This window comes from Phalangium opilio, unplaced genomic scaffold (genome assembly GCF_054372755.1).
Source record: "Phalangium opilio isolate 3A_F unplaced genomic scaffold, DU_Popi_V2 ptg000078l_1, whole genome shotgun sequence".
Taxonomy (NCBI): Eukaryota; Metazoa; Arthropoda; class Arachnida; order Opiliones; family Phalangiidae; genus Phalangium; species Phalangium opilio.
Genome location: NW_028324186.1, coordinates 3,901,727 through 3,921,875, shown reverse-complemented (window position 1 = coordinate 3,921,875; position 20,149 = coordinate 3,901,727). Strand labels below are relative to the sequence as shown.

Here is a 20,149-nt window from a genome sequence, read left to right as displayed (position 1 = left end):
ATAGATCTGTGTACAAAAATATTCCAAGGACCTGTGCAAAAAAACATGCCTTGGATCTGTTAAGAAACATTCCATACCCCTATATGCTCAAAAATATTCCACACCCATTTGCACAAACATTTTCCTTAGACCCGTGCACAAACAGATGCCGTAGACTGGCGCATAAACAGATTCCACAGACTTGTACACAAACAGAAGTCACACGATTTTGCAAAATCAGATGTTATAGACTTGTGCACAAACAGATGTCATATGCTTGTGTAAAAAACTTCCTTGGTACTTATAACGCAAGCTGTAGTTTTGTCAATTTGAGAGACAACATTGCCTCCAAATCGGGCTATGGTTTTCTTCAGAGCATCTTTCAAACTTCGAAGATTACCAACTAATACTATTTTAGCATTGTCCAATGGTTGTGGCTTTCTCTTGATACCCCAGGTTGATGGCAAATTTTTTGGTGAACTTGGAGTAGGTGCGTTTGTAGGAAAGTAACGGTCACGCTTTATGTATTTGTAGCTGTTTAAGAATGGATATTCCTCTTTTAGGTCATCTGAAATCTGGAAAGTCTTTCTTCCTGGTAGTTTTGTTAAATTTGTACATTTTTCCCAATCGCTTTCATTTCCAGTACAGTGATAACCATCATTTGAGAAAACAAATTTTCCACCGTCACATTCTGTGCAAGGTTCAAGAGATCCAAACGTCATGATATCGGAAAGTCTACGTAGAATTTTGCTGTTTCCTGTAGGAATTTTTTGGTCGTTACATTCTAAAAGTTCCACCATTTCTTTTTTTAAGATGATTTTTTTGAAGCGCGTCACGATGTTTATAAATTAACTGAGACTGTTCCTTAAGAATTTGCTTCTCGCCCAGATCTTCTTTAGGGACTTCCTCTTTCTTTATCTTCTTTACTGGAGTTACTTCTATTTTCTTTATTTTTTCTTTGATGGCCTTTTTTGATCTTCAACACCGAGTATCTTAAATCCAGGTATTTTAGAGCCATCTTCAAAAAACTCCAAAGTTTCACTCGCTTGTACAAAGCAATCAACGTGATACCACGCTGGTAGTGGACCAAATCTTCTTGCTTTTTCACTCTGTTTGTCAAGTTTAGAAATGCGAACTTGATCTTTTACGATTGTTTCTCCACAACCTTTACAAGAGGACCGATTACTTTTGGCATATTCAGTTGAAAAGTCTTGAATTTCAATGAAGGAGCTTTTTCTCTTTGTTCCTTTAGATGGGGTTTTGCTTGACCCACTCGAAATTTTACTCCTCATTTTCCCTTGATCTTCCCAACGTAAAGCCTTAAAGTGTGAGATGTCAGCCTCAGTTGACACTTTAAACTTTGAAAAAAAGCAATGAAAATGGTACCAATTTGGAACTTGTTTCCACAATAAGAAATTAATGTTACTCGCGTCATCAGATGCTCAATTTTGATATTTACATTTCCATCAAACATTCATGACCGAACAATTGCCGCCATTCTTAGCTCATCTTTAGCTATGCTGCTTTTACAGCTTTTGCATGATGACCTGCCACTTTTGGCATATTCGGTACCCCACCGTGGACCTGGATCTATCTCTACATCATACAAAGAGGTTTGAATAATTTAGCACAGCTTGGTTTACTTTTCTGGTTAATGATGTATTTAAAAACCAAAACGTTATGTGCGGGTCCTAGTTGCAGCCGAAGTAAGATGAGACTAGAAGTAAAGAGCTCTAGCATTGGTAGATCCTGGCACTAGTGAACAAATTTGAGGATTTTATGCCGCTTCCATCGCGGCTACACTAGAGGGAAAAAAATTGGTCGAGTTCCAAAAAATTTCCTACCCACTTCCCCCCAACCTAAAGCCGCGGAACACGGACGAAGCGGGTGCTTGAATCAAGTTCGGCCGTCTACCACCACGAGCGTCTCACGTTTTGGAGGGAAAGTTCAGAAACCGCTACCAGAGGGCCAACCGTTGGTGTGTTATCAAGAATAATCACTTTCGCCAAGTCAAGAATTTGGTTAGCTCAGTACTTCAAGTTGTAATCGCGCGCTTTCTACTGAGACCCGAAAACACACGACTACGTAATTTCAATTAATCCAATATATTAATTGACATATAAATCCGGTTAAATTATATTTACAATCCGTTAGTAAACAATACATATATTATCCATTAAATAAGTAAATGAAGTTAATTAATCTAACAAAAATCATTAACTGGTCTAGATGCCGGTACCCCTCCAACTGCCCAGATTCCCGGGCTACGTTTGATTATATCCCCTCGGGCCTCTGGGGAGCAGCCAATCCGTTAGTCGAGCAGACGACACGTCCAAGGTTCAGCTTTTTTGGGCCGTCTAGCGGGGAACTCTGGTATCGGTGTAGTTTGTTCCATCTGGTGGTAAACCCTGGTAACGGGCTCCCCGTTACATCCTCCTCCTCTGCAAGCAATAAGCAACGGCCCCAGGTGAAAGGGAGGACAGCAATGTAAAGCCGCTGGGAGTATCTGAAAAAACAAAAAAAAGAAGAAAAGAGGAAACCCCCGGACCCTGGTTCCCCATATAGAAACACGGGAAGATCACACAACATAAGGTAGACCATGTGTATTTAATGATAGCAGGAAACAGGCCACATTTTAGTGGGGCACACAAAAAGGTACATCAAAACAAAAATCGATATGATACATAAATTTCGTATACAGATAGGACAACTTCGTCCCTGAAAACAAAAACACGGGATTATTATTTTTTTTTGTTTTTTTTTCGAAATTGAAATCTAACATGAAAGAAAGAGTCCTATCGAAACAAACGCAAGGTAATGAATTCTTTTTTTTTGTGCATGCGCCCCATGCATAAAATCGGTTAGTGGTTCCAACCGGGGAAGCGGAAGATCCTAATGTATGAACGCATAATGGTAGCGGCCACTTCTAGTACCGGTACATGTTTAGCGACCGTAATGGCCTTGATAACATCCAGAGCTAATCCCGGCGCAGGGACGGGCATATCCGTAGGTTGATCTCGGTTCACGGCAAACATGGGGCCCCGGACTGGGCAATAAGGCGGTGTAAAGGAATATCCCGGATCAGATGGGGAAGACCAGAGTCCAACATCATGGGTGATATGGCCACGTAAAGGTTCGGGAAAACCCCCAAGAACTTAGCCGCCATCGCCGGGCCCCCGGAAAAAATCACCATTACGATGATACGATCGGTATTCAATTTGTTTTGCATTTCCGCCATTCAGGCCGTAAAAGCCCTTGAGACGGGCGTCATCTCGACACTGTACTAATACAGGATAGGCAAAATGATTGGCTATCTGTAATTGATCGCGAAATGTTACTCGTTGAATGGCCGAAGGACAAATGTCGATAGGCTTGGAGTAGTCGAGGCCGATGGCTCCTACCGCTCGGATTTTTGAAAAAGATAACGCGCGTATCAACGCCTGTTCAAGTCGATTTCCCTCCACATACGCCCTGGCGTACAAGGGCGGGACTCCCACTGTACCCAAGACACCCTTTAGACTGAGGGTTTTCTTTATGTAGTGTTCGTCGAGTTCCTCGGGTGTGGCACCTAAATGCGTGATAAAGCCGATATACCCGTCCGGGAATAGATTTGGAGACGAAGCGACGTGTTGATTAAAAACGTCCAGGCCCAAGCCCGTTCTTGACAAATAGCATTTTAGGGAGAAAAAGGCATCCACGAAGGGGAGTTTCATCAAATCCGGTTGCAGGGGTACTGTTGGTCTAGCCGGTACGGCAACCACGGCACTGGGAGAAATGGTGCTGTTAGCCGATGATGTCTCCTCGGATGTGGACGGAGTATCAAGTTGGGCAGCTCGACCCAGCGTTGTGGTGTTTTTAGGCGATGCCCGTTCCTCTTCCGCTTTCATCCTCATAAATGTTTCGATGTCAGGATCATCCTCGTATCGGTTTGCCTGTATATATTTTATATAGTGGCAATCCCCCAAGGTAATGCTACCTCTAGCTTTGACCATGATTCCCTATACATAAATAAAACAAAAATACGGACCATCTTTAAAAGGTACGGGCGTAAATCACCATAAGGCATGGCGAACAATCTCAAACGGGGGATACGCAAACGGTTGGGGCTTCATGCTAAAATTGCGCATGCCTAATAGGCGGGCTTGGTCGCGATGGGTCCCGAGAAAAGCCGCAATTTGTTTGTACGACCGCAATTTTTCTTTTATCGGTTCTGGTGTGTAATAATATACATCCCCAATTCGACCTCCGGTATCCTTTCTCAAAACTATTTCCCTTTTCCATCCATATCGAAAGGGGGCCATCAATATATCGTCCTCATCGTCCTGGCCTATCTCCGGTTCCGAGAATGTTCTCGCATTTTCCCTTCCAACCCCAGATCTGGAGTGTTCCCATTCGGATGTCCTTCCCCGGAAGGACCTGCCAAAGCTAAGTCTACCCCTTGCTTTTCCTGTTCCTCAACTCGACCCCGGCGTCTGAGATTATATTCCCGCCGTGGAATCGGGGTGGGAACCGAGTCGTTTTCTACTGGAATGGTAAGATTCGGAATGGGTATATCCGGTTTTACATCCATCGAGGTCGACGACCCCTCGACAACCCCTTCTGCCTGGGTTTGACGAGGCCGGAAGTCATATACTCTAACGGGCACCGTATCCCAGACATTGTCCTGACCGTCCCGGGAATCTGCCTCAATAAATGATCTTTCGTGCGGTGTTGCAACCGCAACCAACTCATGCCCTGGCTCATCTCCTGGGTCTACATCGTTCTCCAGCTCCTGTATTACCGGCGGAATTTCAAATTCCGTGGTTTCCTGGGTTTCGAGGACCACAGAGTTCAGCAGTAGTTTCAACTGATTGATATGCCAAGTACCGGCCAAAGCCCCTGACTCCAATTCCATGATAACATAGGAAACTGGTGATAACTTTTCTACTACCCGATAGGGACCCTCCCAAGCTGGAGCTAACTTAGCCGAGAACTTAGCTGCAGCGTTCGACAAGCTATGTCCTGCTTTCCACACTAATTGCCCCACTTCTAGTTCCCCATCGGAATAGTTCCGGTCATAAAAGCGTTTTTGTTTGGCACTGGCTTGCTCATTCATTTCCTGAGCAAAGTCAATGGACAACTGCCATTACCGGAGCGGCCCATCCTCATAACCCCTAATCTCTCCTTCGATGTCCTCGGGTACACCGGCAAAGGTACGCTCATCCCAGGGTAACGTAGGTTCATAACCATGATGTAAATAAAAGGGGGATGAACCAGTCGAAGTATGAATGGCATTGTTAATGGCCAACTGAATAAGGGGCAAGCTTTCGTCCCACTTCGTTTGGACATTCCCGGTATAAATACTCATTATTTCGCCTATAACCCTATTTTCCCTTTCGTTCATATTTGCCTGGGGGTGGTATGGAGACGTGAATTTCAATTGAATTTTTAACATTCGGCATAAACGCTTCCATAATACAGATATGAACTGGGGCCCATTATCCGATAGTAAGGCTGTCATCGTCCCATGACGTGAAACATACTGTAGTAAAATTTTACACAGTATAGGAGCGGTAACGCTTCGTGCCGGAAATATTTCTATGTACTTGGTAAAATAGTCTACCATTACCACTAAGAACCTATTCTGGGATTTCGTTACTGGTAAGGGACCCATAATATCAATCCCTACTAAATCTCCGGGATGGATTTTACGAGAGGGAATCATGAAACCTGGTTTCCTAGTATTCCTACTCTTATATCTCTGACAAGTTTCACATCCCCGAACATAATCTTGAACCAGGGAATACAACTTCGGATGGTAGTATTTAGCTTGCACCCGTTTATACGTAGCGGTGCGACCTCTATGACCCGATAGCGGATGGTCATGGTAGGCTTGACATATCCGTGGTACCATCGCGGTTGGAATAACTACCTTTTCCGGTTGAAAGCCCTGGGCTATCCGGTATAAAATATCATCCTTTAGTATATATAATTTTGACGCCTTTCCACTTTCTAAGTCCTGTCTAATAGACTGCCAGTACGGATCACTAGCCTTTGCTAACTTAATATCGGCCTTAGTGGCTACGTCTAACGGGAGACCTAATGCTACTGGGTTACAGGATACCATATTGACCCGGTAAGCCTGTCGTTCAGGACCGGGTGACTGATTTATGTCTCCGTTTCTAAGACCTTTGGACTGACTGTGTCCAAATCTGATACTGGGCATCGAGACAAGGCTTCGGCAACCACATTTTCCCTACCAGATTTATGCAGGATCTCAAACGGCATAAATTCCTGTAGCTCTAAGGCCCACCGCATGAGCCGACTTTTCTTATCCTTCAAGCGCAGTAACCAGCATAACGCCCTGTGATCCGATAAAACTGCAAATTCCCGGCCCTCTATATAGTGACGAAATTTACGAACGGCTTCTACAACCGCTAATGCTTCCTGTTCTGGAGTTCTATATTTTAATTCTGAAGGTCTTAAGAGACGACTGGTATATGCCAACGGCACTTCCACCTCCCCTTGAATCTGAGTTAACATCCCCCCAATACCGATGCCACTAGCATCCGTGGTAACTATAAATTTTCCATCCGGGGTTGGGGCCTGTAGCATAGCTGCTTCAGCTATCGCCTGCTTTAAATCCTGGTAAGATTTCTCTTCATCGTCTCCCCACCGCCATCGCTGGTGTTTACGTTTGAGTTGATTATGAGGGGCCGTCAGATCCGCGAAATGCGGGATAAACCGGGAGTGAAACCCACACATTCCCAAGAAGGATGAAATCTGTTTCATGGTTCGTGGTCTGGGAAAATTCCTAATTGCTTCTACTTTCTCTGGGTCAATCTGTACACCCTGGGCGCTTACTACATAGCCGCGTACTGCAACCTTGGAGACTCCAAATTTCGATTTTCTTAAATTAAGCGTTAAACCGGCGTGTTTTAGCTGTGAAAACACATACCGAAGAGCTTCCAGGTGTTCCTCCCAGCTAGCATTAGCTATGACAATGTCATCCAGGTATACACCAACCCCAAAACGTCGTGCATATATTAAAACCTTCTTCATTAAACGGGAGAATGTTGATGGGGCATTCTTTAAACCGAACCGCATCACAAGCCATTCAAATTTCCCCTCCCTGGTAACAAAAGCGGTTTTCTCAATATCATCCGGGTGCATCTCTACCTGCCAGTATCCGGATATGAGGTCAAGCTTAGTGATATATGTAGACTTTTCCATAGAATTTATAATATCTTCAATACGTGGTACCGGATAGGGATCGTCCACAGCAACGCTATTCAACCGGGTAACGTCTATGCACAGGCGTTTTTCGGTAGTGTTTTTCTTACTTACTACTATGGTGGGTGATGCCCACGGACTAACTGAAGGTCTAATTAACCCTTGTTGCAATAATTCTTTTACCTGTGTATCGAGTTCTTCATTTGCTACCCGACTGTGATTATAGGGTTGACTGTGAATCGGGACCGTACCAGGTTTTAGTTGAATCCGGTGTCGTAACAAGAGGGTTCTGCCCGGACGACCGGAGAAAAGGGATGAAAATTCATGACAGATTCTGATTAATTCCCCCACTTCTCGTTCCGTCAAAGTACCCATGTTTAACTGGGACACATCAACTATCCCTGTGTCGAGTTCTTGGTTTTGGGTGAAACCGGGCGCATGATCTCTCAAATAAATTAGGGGAAGAGTATATCCACAATACCGGAATTCGTTACGTTCATGGTCGATGCTAGCTCGCAGTTCATCCAATAGGTCCATTCCCAGGATAATTGGGAATTCTATATCTTTAAAAAAGTGGAAGCGTACCGGTATTGTGCCCATTTGCCTCCCCAAATCTATCTCTAAGTCAATATAAGCCACGGAAGTCGTAGTTACACCCTTTTTTACACCCTTGACCATCTTCGACTGGGGGACAACCAACGAAATGACACCTAGTCTGTGTAAAAAGTCCCAGGCGACAATACTATGATCTGCCCCACTATCAAGAAAAGCAATACATGGTTTGCAAGCGATCTGAATTACTATACCCTTAAGTCGACTGTCATTAATACTTTCCCCCCTGACTGAATTCATGTCAAGAAGGTCGTGTGTGTTCCGGCGCATATCCTGAGACCCTTCCAGGATGCGTCCTAAGCGTTTCCCGAACCTGGTGCCGGATCTTGTGGGGCAACAGGTGGAAGCGCAGGTATATTTCTCGTTTGAGTCGGGCGAGGTGGTGTACCCGCTGGTCTGGGGCAATCCCGACGAAGATGGCCAAAGTTACCACAACGATAGCATGCCTGGGCTAGTGGTGGTCTATTAGGGCCACTCGTCTGTCCGGTATTACTGGCCGCGGTCCCGGGAGGACCAGAAAAACGCACCCTTGGGCCAGGACTTGAAGTATACCCCTGTTCCTCCTGGGGTATACTTTCGGTCGAAACCACTCTGGATACGCTTAAACTCTCGTTGCACTTGAGCCATGGTACGACATAAACCCTCCGGCAACAGCAAGGTGATTTCCGGTAAAACATTGGTAATTAAAATTTCGACCAACTCGTGTTCGTCAAGAGGGTCGACTAAGGTTTCATTCAACTGTACGACTCGTCTACGGTATGATTGTAGATCTTCCCCTACAGCCTGTTTTATACTATAAAGGGCGACCCTAATATCTCTGTCCCTCCGGGAGGACAATTATTCCTGCTTGAATTAATGAAGAAAATATACCCAATCCCCGGGACGATAACGACTAAGGGTTTCCCACCAGCTGAGGGCGTCTTCCTTTAATGACAGGGGTATATATAACTCTAGGTCCTGGACCTCAAATTTATGATACCGAATAAACATTTCCATTTGACGTAAGTATAACTTGGGATCCTCCCGTTCCGAGAAACTGGGCAACATTATAGACTGTCCCAGAACAGGGTTATAACGTGAGCCGCCGGCGGGAGTTGCTACTATCTGTACCGGGTTAGTGGGGTACCCCGGCGGGGACATATTGGTTCCAGTCACTCTATGAGTTACTCGGGGAGGTGTTTGTGGATGATTAGCCACCGGAACATACTGAGCAAGTGGAGAATGACCCCTTCTTGGACTATTAACAGGGGCTATCCGTACCGGATTATTTGGGGTCAGCGGTGGGGAGATATTTGTTCCCATCACTCGATGAGGTGTTCGGGGTGGTGTTTGGGGCTGATTGACCACCGGGACATGCTGAGCTAGAGGAGCATGGGGTGAGGTATTTGTCCCCATAACCCTATGAGTTACCCGAGGTGGTGTTTGTGGTGGATTAAGCACCGGAACATGCTGAGCTGGAGCAGCAGGGGGAGAGGTATTGGTACCTATAACCCCATGAGTCATTCGAGGTGGTGTTTGAGACGGATTAACCACCGGAACATGCTGAGCTGGAGAAGCAGGAGGTGAGGTGTTAGTACCTATAACCCTATGAGTTACCCGAGGTGGTGTTTTAGGCGGATTAACCAGCGGAACATGCTGGGGTAGAAGAACAGGGCCCCTACCCGAGATATTGCAAGATGCTACCCTGCGAGGGGATTCCTCCGGAGAATTACGACTTTTTGGTCTAGCCGGACTATTAGGTACGGCACCCTGATTCCTTAGCATTGAGGAGATGGGCGGGTTGACAGTTCCTGGCTGGACGAAGGAAACAAGAGGGGGGGCAGAGGCTAAAACCTGTCTCTGATGTAGGGGTGACGAGGTTCTCAGTACCGGGATATTTGGGGGAGGGGGTACCCTTAAAGGTGATAAAGGGGTGACTCCCTTCGGTGGCTCCCGAGGGGGATCATCCTTCCCTTGGTCGCTACGAAAATGACCTACGTTAGCCCGAATTCTCTCGGCTTCAACCCTAGCCCAGGTTTGCCACTCTCTACGCTGTTGAATATCCACGGCGTCTAACTCAGAAGGTCGTAAGTTACTACCTGACCTGGATGATTTACTGGAATTGGCCTTATGTGAAGGTCCTGAGCCGTTAAAGCCCTTACTTTTCAACTCACAATCCTTGAGGAACCGGATCATTAATTCAGAAGAGCCGGAACGAGGTGGCAACTGACACTCTGTGCCAGAGATTGAACTTAATGTCAAGGGTATGGGAGGCCCGGTATGTTTACCACGGCCAGTTGGCAGCTGGGGATTAATATTATGACGAGGTTGAGGAATGTTAAACCCATGTAATGGGGTATGTCGATTATATCCTACGGTCACACCGATTTCCCGATATATCAAATAGCCCACATATCCCAAAGTCACCGTGACCGCAAATGGGATAAAATAAGAGAGAATTATTTGATCCCATGTAAAATAGAGCCCCATTTTGAATTCAGAAAAATAAGGAAGCCACTTAAATGAATCAATATTTTGATAATAAGACCAAGGCCCAGGTTGGCGGCCCCTGAAGGTAGGCTAAACTTATATCAAGGATGACTCAGCTCGGTAACCCTAATAGCGACCGAGGCTTAGGATAATTGGTTTACGGAAATTATGGTTCAGTCCAAAATTCAATTGACCCTAAATAAGAGGTAAATTAATAACCTTACCGAGAAAATTAGGTGATATTGTAATAAAGCAATCAAATATAGAAGAACTTTTCTACGTGGTCGGGCGAAATGAAAAGTCTCGTGATATAAAGCGTACGGCAGTCACCGTGAAATGGCTTCCGAAGAAAACTGGGTGCTAGCAAATTCCGACACAAAGAAGCCAACAACTTAAGCCCCGCCCTATCACGCGGTCCCGCCCACTGGGGAATCCTACACAACCCCTTTGCTCACGCCCACCGGGCAAAAATACAGAGTGTACAAAAAACCGAGTACAGAAATTTTGTAAGATCGACTTATCGTTCGTAGATTCCTGGCTGGCCGTGCTGGTAGAGTGTTCCCGTTGACTGCGGTACACCCTCAAAGATCCCCCCAGGCCGGGTCAGGGGCTCACTGCAGGGTGTTCAAATTCCCACGTTGTGCAGAAGGAACACACAAACATACATCCACAAACAAGTCCTATCTGGGTGCACGGCAGTGCACCCGCTAAGTTGTCGTGCACTACCAGCAATCCTTTACCCGAAACATTTCGGCCTCATTTTCACCCCCTCGTAACTCGGTACTGGGGAATAGTACACCACTCATATTTGCACCTCAAGGGCACAGTGTTAATCCTAGGAAGTCCTCCAACTTCCAGCTTTATAACTCATTTGTTTTCTGTGATAATCCTATGTGAAAACGACACATTATGAGACTGACTGACTGACTGACTGACACATCATCAAAACCTCTAGAGAATTCTAGTGGTGCTAGAAAGATGAAATTTGGCATACTTGTACCACTAAGCATGCAAGCAAAGGGAAAATTCCCAAAAGCGGGAGTTTTCCCCTTTTAGCCCCTGAAATGGGGGTTTAGAATTAGAGTCATCATCTAAACCTCTAGGGCACTTCCGGTGTTGCGGGAATGATGAAGTTTGGCATACAAGTAGGAATTAGCATACAAAGAAAGCAAAAAGTCCCAAAAGCGGGAGTTTTCCCCTTTTAGCCCCTGGAATGGGGGTTTACAATTAGAGTCATCATCTAAACCTCTAGTGCACTTCCGGTGTTGCGGGAATGATAAAATTTGGCATACAAGTAGGGCTTAGCATACAAAGAAAGGAAAAAGTCCCAAAAGCGGGAATTTTCCCCTGTTAGCCCCTGAAATGGGGGTTTGATAATCTAGATCCCCTCGCAATAGGACATTATAATTCAATTTTTTCGTCTTTTAATACTAATATTTTTTACTAATATGATTCTTTCGTATTGTAAAATTTATGTTTTTTACTTAATATTTTAGTAAATAAATTTTTTACTCATTTCGTTTTCATTTCGTCTGAAATGGTTCTAAGAGTTTCATTTAGTTTTTCTTAAATCTATTCTGTTGATTAAAAGTGTTACTTGCCACAATATAGTGTTCTTCGAATAGAAATACAAATAAAAATCTAAAAGTACAAATGTTTATTTCATTCCATTATTCTACTTCTATAAATCTACAAGAACATGCACGTAAAAAAGGAGTGAAATCCCAACAAAAACATCTCTGTAAAAATATGCCAAGTTGTTTGGCCGTAAAAAGAAGTGAGATTCCAAACTTGCATCCTTCATCTTTGCACCCGTGAAGGTTAATAACGGAAATTACAAGTTTAACCACAAAGGCTTATCAAGAATATTTAACCAATTTGATTTAATATTTTAATTTCGATCCATATCTGGAATTAAACGAATCTTTGAAATGCTAATGGCCAAGTCAGAAAAACATTCTTAAGAAGTTTTAAGTCGAATAAAATGTTGGTTCATCTGGAGATAATAACTTGGCCGAATTATAGATCTCACTTCTTTTTACGGCCAAACAACTTGTGAGGTCTGTTTTGCCTGTTCTCCGTTTGGGGTTTCCACCCCTCATGTTAGACCGATCCGGCTGGGGGATCGCCCCTTGCGCGAAATGAGACCCTCCCAGTTTGGAATGTGGTCGAGCAAGGGGTTTTCGGGAAAGAAAGAGAGAGGGTTGAAAAACATCATTCTAAAAGAGCGCGCCCGCTCGTAAAGACGTTCCTTCTACTTGAAAACATGGTCAACTGGTAAGATGTGTTATCTTGTACATTAAAGACTATTTTTTGACTACATCTCGAATCCCTAATTATTGGTAAGGCTTACTGGATTTACGGGGTAGTAAAAGTAGACCTTACATCTGGCGCCCAACGTGGGGCACGTTAAATACGTGTGAATAGTTAGTAATTCGGCGAAAAGAGTAGTGTAGACTCTGTAGAGGGTGTATTTAATTTTGAGCGGTGTAGTTGAATTGGCCTAGCCAATTCATTCCTTTTACGGCAATTTGGACTTGCGTTCTCGTTCTCTCGCAAGGATGGCTGATCCGGCTCAGCAGATAGCTGATGCGATCACGCGGGCCTTGGCAGGGGCGAGGCAGGGACCGACGGTCCGGGTGACGGCTGAGCCGCCATCTTATTCTGGGCCGCGCGACCCTTTGTCTCCGAATGATTTTCTTGAAGCGTTATCGAGGTATCAAGACGTATCTGGTTATACAGATAACGATATTCTTACTCGAGTACTTCCACTGGCGCTAACTGAACATGCCCGCAGGTGGTTTTCATTTGCGGAGCCGTTCAATAGTTTCACTGAGTTCAAAACAAAATTCAAAAAAGAATTTTTGGCGACGGACTACGAAACTCGTCTTCGTCGGGAACTTGAGCTACGGACTCAAGGTATAGACGAGCCGTTAACCCAGTATATACACTGTATATCTGAGTATTACAGTCGTCTTGGAGGAACGGTAACGGAGGCGGAAAAGATAAAACGCGTCATCAGTCAATGCCATCCCGCCTATCGTTGCCACTTGCAAGGACAGGTGTTTGCCAGTATGGCGGCGTTGTCGGACAAGGCTAGAGAGATACAAGGATCTTTATTGGCTTGTTCGATATATGCACCTCCACCGCCACCAGAATGTTCGATAGAGCCAACTCTCGCTTACTCCGGTGTTCAACACACGGAGGTTGGCGTGAAAGGCGAAACGGCGTCGGCATTAATGAGTACGCCAGCGGCGGGATCTCCTAGTCCGTTTGGAGGATATAACGCGCTCGCATTAACGCCTCACTCGCTTGGTTTAGCTTCGCTTGACCCGTATCTGTACCACAGATTTCGGGGAAGCGTCGAGACAAACAAGCAGCCCAAAGAAGTGAGACAGCCGCATAGAGCGGGCCCCCCAAAAAACAACGATACTGGTTCGGGAAACCCGAACAAGGAATGTTGGAAATGTGGGAAAAAGGGGCATCTCAAGAGGGAATGCCCCGGTAGGAAGGGAAACTAGTGGCGGGGGACGCAAGTTCGGGTCCGGAATCTTCGAAGCCCGAAACGCGTCCCCCAGATAACTTGGGCCCAGGAAGAAAGCTGTCGCACGATGCGAAAGTCCTTCCCCTGGTAGACAGTTGCACCCATAGTCACTATGGCAGCAAGGATGCGCCTTTGATAACGCTTTCCTTGCACGGCAGCGATGCACTAGGTCTTTTGGATACGGGCTCTTCGGTATCACTCATGGGTGATGCTGGGATCCAGTTATGTAAAGAAAAGGGTCTTACCATGAAAAAAACTACAAAAACTGTTCGTTTTGGCCGAGGGTTCTCCCGCTCCGTTGGGTCGGTGAGACTCAAGGTTAGATGGCGCTGCGGTGTTCGGAGGCAGCGGTTCCTTTTGGTCCCAGGTCTAAGCGTACCGATAATTCTCGGCAGAGATTTTATTCGATGGTCAAGTATCTCCGTGCATTTAGCACACGGAGGTTACACGATCGGTCCGGACGAACAGCAGATTATTCCCTTTGACAAGGAGGAAGGTAAATGCAGGACTTGTATGTGGGGTGGGGTCGATGTTCCAATAGTGGATATCGTACCTACGTGTTTTGGGAGGGAGGACGGCACTGCCCTCAGTGACGGTCCCCTCGGAAAGCAAAACGCAAATCCAGGTGGCGACTCTCGCGCCACTTTGGATGGAATCGTGGCCTCGGCGGAATGCTCTTTTTCTCAGAAGAAAGCGCTGTTCGACACGATAGAGCCCTACGCAGACCTTTTCACCAAAAGGCCTGGTACAACCCATTTGCTAGCACATTCTATCGAGACGGGGCAGGCGAAACCTATTCGCTGTCACCCCCGACCGGTTAGTCCTCGCAAACGAGAGATCTTGAATGAAAAAATCGACCAACTTCTAAAACTAGGAATTATCGTCGAATCCCATAGTCCGTGGGCTGCGGCTCCGGTTCTGGTGGAACAAAAGGGCGATTACCGTTTGTGTCAAGATTTTAGGCCACTGAACAACGTGACCGTAGACGATTGCTATCCGATGCCTGCCATACCGGATATATTAGCTCGTCTCGGGTCATCGAGATATTTTTCAGTCTTTGATTTGTCACGCGGATACCTTCAGGTTAAAATGACTGAAGAGGACAGAATGAAAACAGCCTTTGTTTGTCACAGGGGTCTTTTTGAGTATGTGAAAATGCCCTTTGGATTGAAAAATGCGCCTGCTACCTTCCAACGTCTCATGGACCGAGTCTTGGGACCGTTAAAGTGGGAATTCGTATTGGCATACCTGGACGATCTGGTCATATTTTCCGACACGTTCGAAGAGCACGTGGAACACGTTCGCAAGGTTCTACAACGTTTGCGTGAAGCAGGGTTGACTATAAATCCTAAGAAAGTACAACTGTGTACACACGAGTTGTTGCTGTTAGGTTTTAGGATTCAACCTGGGAAATGTCTACCGACTACGGAAAAGACCAAGGCCATAGAAGAATTTAACACGCCCAGAGATGTGAAGGAGCAACAGCGATTTTTAGGCTTAATTGGCTACTATAGGCAATTTATCCCTGACTTCGCAAGTGTTGCCAGGCCACTTCATTCTCTTTTGCAAAAGTCCGTGAGCTGGGAATGGGGACCAACCCACGATGCAGCCCAACGAGAACTTTGTCAGAGATTGATTCGCACTGCCGAACTAGCCTTGCCAGATTTGAATAAACCATTTGTTGTTCAAACTGATGCTAGTGCGTTGGGTATTGGCGCAGTATTACTCCAGGAATCCGTGGATGGGAAGTTATGTCCCATTTGGTTTGTCAGTCGTGGTCTCACCAAGGCGGAAAGAAATTACTCAGTAACCGAGAAGGAATGCCTTGCGGTGATTTATGCGCTGAAAAAGTTTCGGATGTATTTGGAGTCTACTAACTTCATAGTCGAGACAGATCATCAAGCTTTACGTTGGTTACGGCAATTAAAAGAGCCGGCAGGAAGGCTAGCGCGATGGTCCCTCAAGCTACAAGGCTTCAAGTTTGAGATCAGGTATCGACCTGGGAAGACAAACATAGTGGCAGACGCTCTCTCGCGTGCTCCAGGCTCACTGGAGGAAGATCGCGAGTTGGCGCTGGTCACTAGTATCACCGATGACGTGGCGCCCTCGTCAAGGTTAGGACTACCGGTAGGAAGGCAAGATATAGTGGTCGCTCAAGCTGCTGATCCAGCGGTAGCGAGGATAATCGCGGTTATAGAAGGCGTGAAGCTTTCGGATGATCCGGAGAAGGCTGTGCAGGCTGGGATCATGTTGGATCAGTACGTAATGGACCGCGATAGACTGCTTTACCGGTATGTGACACCTTGGGACGAAGAGAATGAGGAGGACCAGAAGAACGCCTACAAGGTGGTTATTCCGAAGAGCCTCAGACCCGCAATCATTCGCTACTTTCACGACGAAGCTATTTCTGGCCATCTGGGAGCCAACAAGACATACAAAAGAATACAGTCGAGAGCTACATGGTCGGGGATGAAGAATGACGTGATGAAATATGTACGGGGATGTTCTTCGTGTCAGAAAAGCAAGCCGAAGACCCAGTTAGCCCCAGGTTTACTATCATCCATCATTAGCGCTGAACCTTGGCATACGGTAACAGTCGATTTACTTGGGCCTTATACCAAGAGTTCAAAAGGGAATCAGTACCTGTTAGTCGTGGTCGACCACTTTTCCAAGTGGCCCGAGATATATCCATTGAGGAAGATAAGTTCTGAAAAGATTTGGGAGAAATTGCTAGAAGTGTTTAGCCGGTTTGGATTTCCTAAAGAAATTATATCGGACAACGGTAGCGTTTTTACTAGCAAGTTGTACAAGGACTCGTGCATTAAACTGGGTATTCAGTTTAAACTCACGACGACCTATCACCCCCAAGCCAACGGTATGACCGAAAGGACGAACAGAACTATCAAACAAATGATCATCGGTTTCACAGATCGGCACAAAGATTGGGATCAACGTATTCCCGAGTTGTCATTCGCCCTTAGGACCGCCGAAAGCGCATCCACGGGGATGACTCCAGCCTCTATAAACTTTGGTCACGAGCTAAGAACACCTCTCGATTGGGAGCTGTTGCCTCGATGTGATCTTGACACGAATTCAAAGGGATACGCTGCTAGACTCCAGGGTCGACTTAGCGATGCGCTAACGTACGCTAGGGCTCACCTTGAAGATTCTAGAGTTACGCAAAAGTTCTACTACGACCAACACAGGCGTCATGTTTATTTTAAAAAGGACGACCTGGTATTGAGAAAGACTCATTTTCTTTCTGACGCGAGCCGTGGTTTTACGGCCTCGTTAGCGAAAAAGAGAGAAGGACCGTATGTAATTTTGGATAGGCCCACTAAACTGACATATGAGTTAGGGGACCCAACCAGTAAAAGAAGTTTGGAAATTACCCACGTGTCCGAACTGTCCTTGTTCACCCCTCCTTGGGATGGGAATGGAGCGGACCACTCTCAAGCGGCTGTTCGGCCAGAGCCTTCCAGTGAGGAATTATCTCCTGTGCCGCCTAAGACAGTGAGGAAACGTCGGATACCCGAGAAACGCGCTATTTCTCCCGTTTACCGACACGTTCCTTACAACCTACGTTCACGAATTTAACTTGATGATTAGCTTATCTCGTCATTTAAGGATATTGAAATAGTTTTGGCTTAGCTCAGCTAGGTTGATAAATCTTTTAAATTCTTAGCTCGAATTGCAATCATCAATACCGGCAACCCCGAAGTGGTTCACGGCAACCAAGACGTACGACAGATGCGGAGCATGCCCAGAATAGACGAGAAGTCACTGCGAAACAAACGACAAGGGATTGTAGACAGCCCAGTACCCGTAACACGTCTGTTGCGCGATATCCTCCTCCAGATTATGAATCCTTACCAAGGAAAGCGAGACGACTCATCGATTTAAGGCAAGCGAATCGAGAAGGAATCTCCATCCAGGAATTACGCAAAAGAGCCCTTGCCGCTGATAAATCTGTTGAGACTCGTTCCAACGCTGAACGAGCTGCGACCTCATCAAGTCCTAAACGGCGGGAGCCCAAGATCAAAACTAGGGATGTCTCTACTTGGTGCTCCCTTAGTCCCAACCACACCACTGTTTACTTCAGCTGCCAGCCGTGGAGTCATCAGCGCCGAGGAGTTGTTGGCAAGTCTTTGCCGCCTTTCTTCCGCGGACAACCAAGTCCTTGCCTAAAACCCGAGCAAGTCAAGGATTTGAGGCGACCGATAGGCGAATGCGTCGTCGCTGTTTCCACTGAGCACCCTCAGTGCGACCCGAAAGCCATCGCCATCCAAAAGGATGTTGCGTCAGGACAAACGACCGAATCCGATCCACTTCGTTCGAACGCCATGGCTGTCCCCACCGAATCACTGCCATCACCTATGGAGCTTTCAAAGGATGACGATCTCGATGTCGCGTCCATCCTTCTATTGGCAAGCGATGACCTTCCTGCTATTAGCGACACCGAAAGCGACGAGGGCAGAGTGATAACACCTGGAGCCGATCTATAAGTGGATTTGCGCGTTAACTTAACCATAGACTATAACGCGTTGTTTTTTGAACTTTTTGAACTTTATATTTTTAGTTGGTAATGGTATTATTTGTAAAACTAGTTATGATTTTTATTTCCGGTTGACCAGTTTTGAAGGGGGTAGATGTGAGGTCTGTTTTGCCTGTTCTCCGTTTGGGGTTTCCACCCCTCATGTTAGACCGATCCGGCTGGGGGATCGCCCCTTGCGCGAAATGAGACCCTCCCAGTTTGGAATGTGGTCGAGCAAGGGGTTTTCGGGAAAGAAAGAGAGAGGGTTGAAAAACATCATTCTAAAAGAGCGCGCCCGCTCGTAAAGACGTTCCTTCTACTTGAAAACATGGTCAACTGGTAAGATGTGTTATCTTGTACATTAAAGACTATTTTTTGACTACATCTCGAATCCCTAATTATTGGTAAGGCTTACTGGATTTACGGGGTAGTAAAAGTAGACCTTACAAACTTGGCATATTTTTACAGAGATGTTTTTGTTGGGATAGCAGCATACCAAAAATGAAGTTCACTCGGTAAAATATCACAAGAGTCACACGTCCGTGGTAAACGCAAGCCCGGAAAATAATGGCGCGAAGTTCAAAAAATATTCCTCACTCGGGGCACCATTTGTAATCGCGTGCTCTCACTGTTAACCCGAAATCACACGACTACCTTAATTAAATTAATTAAATATATTTATTATAACATGAATTTGGTTAATTTATATATACAGTCCGTTAGTAAAAATAAATAAACAAGTAAACATAGTCTCTTATCAAATATCATTAACTGGATCCCATGCCGGTACTCCTCCAACTGCCCTGATTCCCGGGCTACGTTTGAATATATATCCTCGGCCTCCGGAGAACAGCCAATCCCGGCGCACGAGCAGACGACAGGTCAGCTTCCTGGGCCGTCTGGCGGGGAACTCTGGTATCAATTTCGGTCGCTCCACCTGGTGGTGAACCCTTGTAGCGGGCTCCCCGTTACAATATTATGAAACCATTTAGAGAAAACACTTTAATAATTGAAAATAGATAGCAGGTAAAATTCCCAAAGGCGAGTGACGAAGGATCTTTCGACGGAGGGTAGAGAGAGGGAGAGCGCTCTACGGTCTCTTAAAATTACCACAAATTTGATTAGGTTTTGTTTCTTTGTATAACGTTTTTGTTTTATAATTAATACTATTTCCTTATTTTGCTCGATACGATGTCGCGAATTCGAATATTTTTCTTATGTGATTGTGTTTTGTTTATCCTTGTTTCTGGTTTTCTTTTAATTTTGTTTTCCAACGAATATTTTGCTGGGGCCTTATGCCCCATCTTAATCGGGGGGAAAATGTAGCGTGGCTCCGTGGCTCACGTACTATTTCCTTTCTTATGGGAAAGGACTCTCTCCTTTCTTTTGTGTCGCCAAGATGTCTGGAGATAGTTTAAGAAGGACCACCTAGATTTAACGAGGGATGGGCTCAACCCAATCCCTGGGCTTTCAGGGTGCGAGAGACAAGAAAAGGGAAACGGTCAGTTTTTGCTTGAGCGTGGAGAATAAAGGTTCTGTATCTACGAGCGTCGTGAATATCTGATTTCAAACACTAGTTAGTAAGTTGAAGGTCTTTCAAACCACCTAAAACACCGCTACAAGGGTGACGTGTACTCTATAGCACCATGGTCAGCTCCACACGACAGAATGAAACAGTCGTCTGCATTAAAATTGCAATCAATCAAATTGCAGGCTGTTGTTTTCAAAAATTTCTACTGCCTTGTGAATGGTGAAGAGAGTCGACAGTCTACGCGGTGGATTTAATCATTAGATCAAAA

General features: G+C 45.6%; 1 protein-coding gene across 1 annotated transcript; it reads left to right on the top strand.

The window, feature by feature from the left end:
* Positions 1-12,362: 12,362 nt before the first annotated feature.
* LOC149655843 (uncharacterized) lies at positions 12,363-18,734 on the top strand. The gene is made up of 2 exons (XM_089844919.1): positions 12,363-12,549; positions 17,502-18,734. Exons 1-2 carry the CDS (start codon positions 12,539-12,541, stop codon positions 18,319-18,321), a joined length of 831 nt encoding a protein of 276 aa, XP_089701045.1. The 5' UTR covers positions 12,363-12,538; the 3' UTR covers positions 18,322-18,734.
* The last annotated feature ends 1,415 nt before the right edge of the window (positions 18,735-20,149 follow it).